This window comes from Solanum stenotomum, chromosome 4, assembly GCF_019186545.1.
Source record: "Solanum stenotomum isolate F172 chromosome 4, ASM1918654v1, whole genome shotgun sequence".
In the NCBI taxonomy this organism is placed as follows: domain Eukaryota; kingdom Viridiplantae; phylum Streptophyta; class Magnoliopsida; order Solanales; family Solanaceae; genus Solanum; species Solanum stenotomum.
The window spans coordinates 33,449,832-33,457,154 of record NC_064285.1 but is presented as its reverse complement, the minus strand read 5'-3'; the positions used below and the strand labels follow the sequence as shown (position 1 = coordinate 33,457,154).

At 34.4% G+C, this 7,323-nt stretch overlaps 1 protein-coding gene across 1 annotated transcript; it reads right to left on the bottom strand.

Annotated features, from left to right (window-relative positions):
- Nucleotides 1-246: 246 nt before the first annotated feature.
- Nucleotides 247-5,235, bottom strand: LOC125862570 (CBS domain-containing protein CBSCBSPB5-like). The gene is made up of 14 exons (XM_049542679.1): nt 5,084-5,235; nt 3,792-3,960; nt 3,560-3,692; nt 3,297-3,467; nt 3,117-3,195; nt 2,912-3,025; nt 2,748-2,814; nt 2,461-2,566; nt 2,325-2,383; nt 1,100-1,206; nt 879-1,012; nt 692-777; nt 524-613; nt 247-420 (listed from the first exon to the last, which is right to left on the bottom strand). The coding sequence occupies exons 1-14, from the start codon at nt 5,233-5,235 to the stop codon at nt 247-249; spliced, it is 1,641 nt and encodes a 546-aa protein (XP_049398636.1).
- Nucleotides 5,236-7,323: the final 2,088 nt, after the last annotated feature.

Here is a 7,323-nt window from a genome sequence, read left to right as displayed (position 1 = left end):
ACTTAATGTCGTGGGTGCTCACTAGTTTTATATATCACTTTTGTTAATATTCCTGTATACCTATGTAAACTTTACGTCGAGGTCAATGGGTGCTCGAGCACCCACAACGCTATATGTAGGTCCGCCCCTGCCTCTACCATGATAAAACTTTTCGTGCAGTTATGTATTAAAAAGCTAAAGCAGATGGGAAATGTATTTGTGAAATGTACGGGAGATGGGAAATGTATTTAATTTGTGAAATAATAATTAGTTAGTAGATCTCCTTAGGAATGCTATTACGCCTAAACCTGCAACTAATGCAGCACCAGCTACTACGGCACTGTAAGCTGAAGCCCATGCAGATTGTGTATCCAAACTGTTGGAGCTTGAACCCTTCCTACGCCCATTCTTTCCTGAATAGTCTAAGTGCAATCTTAATCCCTGTTGAAGTTCATCATTTCTCTCATTACATCATATCATGTTAATTAAATGTAGCTCTGAGTAGTGATTTAAGGAATATTCAATTTGATCCATATATATATACCTTCCAACCTGCACATCTTGCATGGTCAACTGCAGCTGTGAGATCACTTTCTGTTGCTAGAACAACCTTGTCATGGTCTTCATCTTCATACTGCAACAGGGTATATATTACCAATGATTATATCATCAAGTCAGGAGAAACACATGCACAATTACAACCAATCCCCACCAGAATTTGAGGAAGGTTCTTCCGCTTTATGTCATCCCCCACTCTTTGAATAATTGCTGTTATCAGATCTCTCATGCTCCCGATGTCTGAATAAGTATGCAACTCAAAACATCACCTTTACTGATTTGTATATATTTCAAGGTCATATATCTATGACAAGTTCTTATTAAGATTGAAAATAACATACTGCAGTTGAATCTGTGCATCCTTCCTGTTCTGTCTTGAATCTTGAATGAAAAAGTATTAGGCAGGCTTGACGAAGGATAAGAAATACATCTTCTCAATTCTGCCCCTTCAGAAGCCAGTTTCAAGGAAGAAATGCTGACATCATGTCATATAAATGAGTGTTCGAGTTAACTATAAAATTTTGTAATTAACACCGATATAATACCGAAGGAAGTTTCTAACCTTCGTGTCTCTTCCTCATCATCTGGAGACAATTCCATAGCTGAATCCCAAAACTTTTGCATCCTAGTATTTGCAACTTCATTATTCACTCCAGAAGTATTTCCCACCTAGTTAGTGAGCAGTAGATAACGAATATATAAAGCTTGGGTAACAAGAAGACATAATATGTTATGTGTAGACATAATTCCATTTCTTAAGAAAATATCGATATTCAGCAATATTTATATGGGAAACTAACATACATGATGATTTAGCCCGTTACAGAAACAAGACAGTTGAAAACTAGCACCACATCCAGAAAGGCCATAATCAGTAGCAAGAGTTAATATCCTCAAGCAGACAACATTCAACCAAGCTTAATTCTATACATATATTTCAACAAAATATGAAATGAACTCCATTAACTTTTGTCCGCTCATAGGCTTAAAAGAGGCAGATAACCTATATATGACGGACAGAATAGACAAACAAAATATTAGCCAAAGGTACTAGGTTAATATGAACCTGTAATTAAGGCTCTAAGTCCTCGTAGTCGTTCTTTATTTTGGTTTTCCACCCGGTGTCTGGTATCTGCGTTGGAGGGCGACTTTTCCGGATGCACTCCCGCGTAGGGAAAACATATTTCTTTTTCCTATTTTTCAATTATATGCTTCTCTTACAAAAATATCCAACTTTAGGGAATGTCTCTGAAGGGACGGACTACTTATTTAGAAACTTGGTTATTTGTCGTGTTGTTTGGACTCTCCTGAAATGTTGTCGCACCTGTGTTGGATTTTTCAATAATGGACTACTTTTGAAGGATTTTACGCACACACAACATCTTTTAAGAGTCGGAGCAACACAGATGGTAAATATTTTATTCATGTCAAATGCCTAAAAAATCCAGACAAAGCTTACTGCAATCTCATATTTTAATAGGGGAATCATTGTACCTTATCATTTGGTCGGCTACCTAAACTACCACCTTGTTGTTGAGGGTACAATTCCTCACACTGTAATTCCCTACTGGTTAACATTTTCCCAGACAAGACCAATTGTGAGTGCATGATCTTGAGAAATTTACATGAGCAAGTGCGTGTGCGTTCAGTGCTAGCTAAAGTAGAGACATGATGAGGTGGATACTTTCTGGAGATTCTAAACTCGTTGAAAGATACTAGAAATGCATAGCGACAACATTTGGAATCTGTCACGAAAAAGTAACATGTGTGTCTGCTGCATGCCTTACCGTGGCTACAGCTGCATGAGTGATATGAAGCACATCAACCACAGCAACTACAATTCCATCTGCAGCAAATGTAATAAGATCAGGAAAAGATGATAAACACTTGTAAAATGTACACTGAAAGGTCAATGCTGCCTACCTTTATCAATTACAGGTAGGTGTAAAAATTTCCCGTCATGCATTGTATGTAAAGCATCAACAATAGATGTATCTGTTGTAGCACATTCAGGATTGGGAGTCATTACCTGGATGGATGACGTAAGTCATTAAGTATGAAAGTTTTCAGGGATCAAGTTTTCTTCTAACACCCAAACATATGAAGCAAAGAATAAAAAGCAGTAAAGAAATAATACAGAAGTTGTCAATTTCTTTGATTTGAATTAATTATTATTGTAAGAAGACTGATATACAAGAGTAACTACATACCCTCTCAACAAGAATGGACTCTGGTGAAAGATCTTGTGCTATGACTCGCATCAGTATGTCCTTTGAACTGCAGAGACCGCGAGGAATCTCTTTTTGGTGGTTAGCATGCCATTCATTACAACACTATACATAGTTTGGCTTGTTAATATGGGGAGAATACTCACGTTAAAATTCCTTGTGGTTTCTTATCAACAGCCACAATAGCCGAGCTTGTTTGAGATTCAAACATCTTTTTTGCTGCGTCTAAAACAGTATCGTTTGGTTCAACTGTAACAGTTCTGGAAACACCGTAAAAAATGGCTGGTGACTTGCAGAAAATCTATTTTCTGTTATATTCTTTAGGAGATTAAAAGTGAAGATATTACCTACTTTGGATTCTCAGAAATGATTGTAGAGAGTGAAGGCCGAAACATTCTCTCCCGAAGGGTTTCAATAAATGAATCAGAACCTGAAAAAAGGTTAACAAATGTCACTTGCAATGAGCATCAATGAGTCACATGAACTGGGTAAAGTCATCAGTAACACAAGACAAAATGTTCGACAACCAACCAGAAGCAGATGCTCCCCAGTTTTTTTCAACTCCCTCAACAGCAGCTACAATTGCCTTTCCTTTCTCTGCTGCCCTTTCAAGGCGAGCAATAGCATCATAAAGACATTTTGCTATATCAAGCAAAGCAATGACCTCACCATTTTCTACAACTGGCAAATGTCTAAATTTTCCTACAGTGAGTAAGTAACCAACCATACTCAGAGTGAGATGTAGCATAAAGTTGCAAAAAATTAATACATTTCGTTATTTCAAATACACCAACCTAGCACCATTTTCTGCAATGCTTCTACAGCAAGTGTGTCTGAAAGCACAAAAATGGGATGTTTTGTCATAACCTTTGAAACGGGTGTTTCCTGAATATTGACTTCACTTGCAATAACTCTGGTTGTTATATCCTTCGGGAAGAAAGAAACACGATTACACAAAGGAAGAGTAAGTCAACTATATCAACTTATACTTGAGACTACTGAGTGAAAAGCATGATTGAGTTTAACCTTATCCGTCAATATACCACATAGTAATGCATTCGAGTCAGTCAACAATAAAGCATCAACTCTGTGAGCAGCCATCTTGCGGCAAGCATCATAAATACTTGTAGAATCAGGTACCATTAGAGCTTTAGAAAGCCGGAGTCTCTTCACTGTCCTCTCTCCAGTCAAACCCCTGTTTCATATGTCAGAGAGAAGCAATCATCTAATTTGAAAAGTAATACACAAGTAAATCCGAGCCTATGATTATATAAGTTAGCAAGTACGTAATCCCATATGATTTTAGAAAATCAAGTATATTTACTAGCAAGGAAATCTCTTGGCTATGACTTGCATAAAAGAGGTTTTCGCTCGATTGATCAACATCTTAGGTCTAAAGAAGTGAATATACTTAAATGACTAAAGAACCCTAAAACAGAAGAAGCAAGGCAAAAAAATAAAATAAAATTTTATCATTCACCAACTGCACAAATCGGCAGAAACATTACATGTAGTCTGTGTTGAATTTTGGTGATTTAATGCAGCTAGTGTATGAAGTTCGATACAATTTCAAGCAGCTTTCCCATGTCCTTTGGAAAATCTTAATGGAAGTATCACTACTTAAAAGTCACCATTTTCCCATTGAATTCGTACTGAAAAATGTTTAAGTGGTTATTCCCATGCATATTGTGAAAAGGAAAAAATAGTAATTATTTCATATGGTAAAATTAGGAAGCTTCCCACTATTTTAGTGAGAGTCTATTTGCTACAACGCAGTTTTCCCACTGGAGTTGGTTAGTTTAAAAATGAATGGGCAAATCATATTCTATAGCACAAATTTCATGCGAAGAAACCTTTGTTTCTAGTAGCGTATGATACCACCCATCTGAAGTGTTCAATAAGGCAATGAAGTCCAGATATAGACCCTCTTACTGGCTACAATATTAGCTAATTTGCAATTGCAATACATTTAATGCCGAAGCTTATAATTTCTACATTGTCATTTAAGCAATATTTATAATAGGTAACATCTTTTACGGATACATCAGAAATTTAATCAATCTTGGGACAGACTTTTCCAAAATTATTAATAGGCGAACGTGAAGCAATGACATCAGCAGCTCCCAAAATTACAAGCTCCAGAGGCAAATTCTACATTATATACATATATGGTTCAATGGGAGGACCAATACTACATTCAACCATCTAAATGAGAATGTAGCTACGATAACAAGTTGATGAAAATAAAGATTTATGTGCTCATCCAATAAATTACGTTGCAGATATATATGTAATGAGGCAATGAAAAGAAAACACACATGGAACGAGAAGAGAATAGAGATTTCCGATGAGGAGACACAGGGAGTCCCCCAGCATTACTGACTGTTGTTTTCTTTTTCGGATGGGAGGATAAGCTTGTCATTGACAAGCTTCTCCTCGATGCCGTTCTTCCTCCTACACTCGTTACCATCTGCGCATGCATACATTGCACAAACAAATTAATTTCGAGAAAAATAGAATGGATATATCAAAGTTAACAGAGTGAACGTTACATTGAACACAAGATTTCAACCAAAATTCTTCATTTTTTTCAAAATGATCAAAAACTGAATTGAATGAGTGTTTGGAGGATGTTGCGCGCGTTCCTAGAGGTTTTGGCATACCACATCATTCCACGTCAACCATATAAATCAACATTGGGCAATGCAATTTCCAATTTCACAACCATATATATAGTATTTCTTTAATTTCCACCACTTTCTCTCTCTATTTTTAAACATCTTGAGGTGTCACACCACTGTATTTCTTCTACTTATACTTGCTTTTAAATTACATCGTCTCTCTCCTTGCCCCCTCTCCCAATCTATTTTGTATTTTCACTCTCTCTCTATATTTTTATATTTTTTTAAGGTGTTAGACAATTGTATATGATGTATTTCCACCTTTCTCGATATATATTCATCTGCTCTTGTTGTATTTTATATTTTCACCCTTCTCTATTGTATTTCGACATTTTGAGGTATCAAACGATTGTACTTATTATATATACTAATCTCGGGACACGTGTATTTCATGTAAATTTTTATAGATTTGTTGGAACAATTAAAATTTTGTGCAAATCGTGTGAAGTGAGTAATATTTTTTTTAATGTGCATCAAGAAACACCAAATGACGGGCACATTGTAATGTTTAAAAGCAACTCCTTCGAACGTACCATCAGTAAATCAATTCCTTTGAAGCTATTATTGGTAATTTTTTAACTTTGTTTAGTAGTTAACACACTTTCAATAAAGTCACAAATGACTAATTTGAGCCAAATAATAATACAGACTTACGATAATGATAAAAAAAAATTCATAAAAATTAGATTGGTGAAGTCTAAAAGAGAAAAAACACACAAAAAATAAAAGAAACAAAACTTTATTCATATAGATTATAGATAGAAAATAAATATTGAATCAATAAGTTATCCATATTCGGAATTCAGAAGCTACAAGTTTAAAGAGGAAAAACAAAAGGCACAGACCATGAGAGAGAAGTAATTGCACTGACAAATCCTATAATTTGCAAATTATGTATAACGAAGTATGCATCATATTTTTCTCCAGAATAAGATAATACTTATTTCTGACAAAAATAGAGACAATTTACCAGCGATGCTTGACATTACATTCATTACTTCACACACCATAACATATATATATATATACTAATTACATGGAACATGCGTTGCCTATATATTTTCAAATTTTATTATAATATTTGTGTAACAAAATAATAAATCAAAAATGTGTTTTAAAAATTATGTCCGTTGAGAAAATATTTGTCGTTATGATACGGAGACACCATTTAAAATTTGTGGATATAAAATTTGAACTTGTATTGTATTTACTGTAATTCATGACTTTAGATATTTATTTGCTAAATAGAAATAAACTCAAAAAAGAGGACAAACAAAGTTACCATCTAACACTAAATACGTGAAGAAAATCAATATCATATAGCCCCATAATGGTATATAGAAATATATGTCGATTGAATTTCATGCTCTTGATTACTGTAAATGCATGTAAATACCTCTAAATACTAAATTAACTAAAAGAATTGAAATTTAAAGACAAAAGAAATCTTAAAAATTATCGATAACTAATGAAACATGATCAATAAACATATTTCTCGACAAAACTTGCTAACAAAGCAAAATAGATGTACATTTATCAATTCAGCCCAAACGTTTAAATTTGTTGTCTGATTTTATAACTATTTCTTTTATAATAATAACATATGTCGTGAAATCCTTCTAGGGAGTGTAGGGTGTGCACAGACCTTACTTCAATTCAGAAGACCCTCAACTTCAGTCGAGTAGAGCAAATCAGAGTAAATATGAAAAAGAAAAAAATGACAGTGAAGAGAATATAATTTAATATAACAACTATAATGAAAACAATAACAAGAACATGAAAAAAGTGCAATAATCGAAACATAATAAAACCAATTGGTGGTACAAAGCAAAAGCAAGACAGTACAAGAATAAAAGTACTACTACGACAGATATCAC

What these genes read in the sequence shown, in the direction of transcription:
- LOC125862570 (XM_049542679.1), bottom strand. Translation starts at nt 5,235, where the DNA reads ATGGTAACGAGTGTAGGAGGAAGAACGGCATCGAGGAGAAGCTTGTCA. An exon ending in CTATTCTCTTCTCGTTCCAT is followed by an intron (nt 3,961 to 5,083) that starts GTGTGTTTTCTT and finishes CATATGAAACAG; the next exon opens with GGGTTTGACTGGAGAGAGGA. An exon ending in GTGGTATATTGACGGATAAG is followed by an intron (nt 3,693 to 3,791) that starts GTTAAACTCAAT and finishes TTCTTCCCGAAG; the next exon opens with GATATAACAACCAGAGTTAT.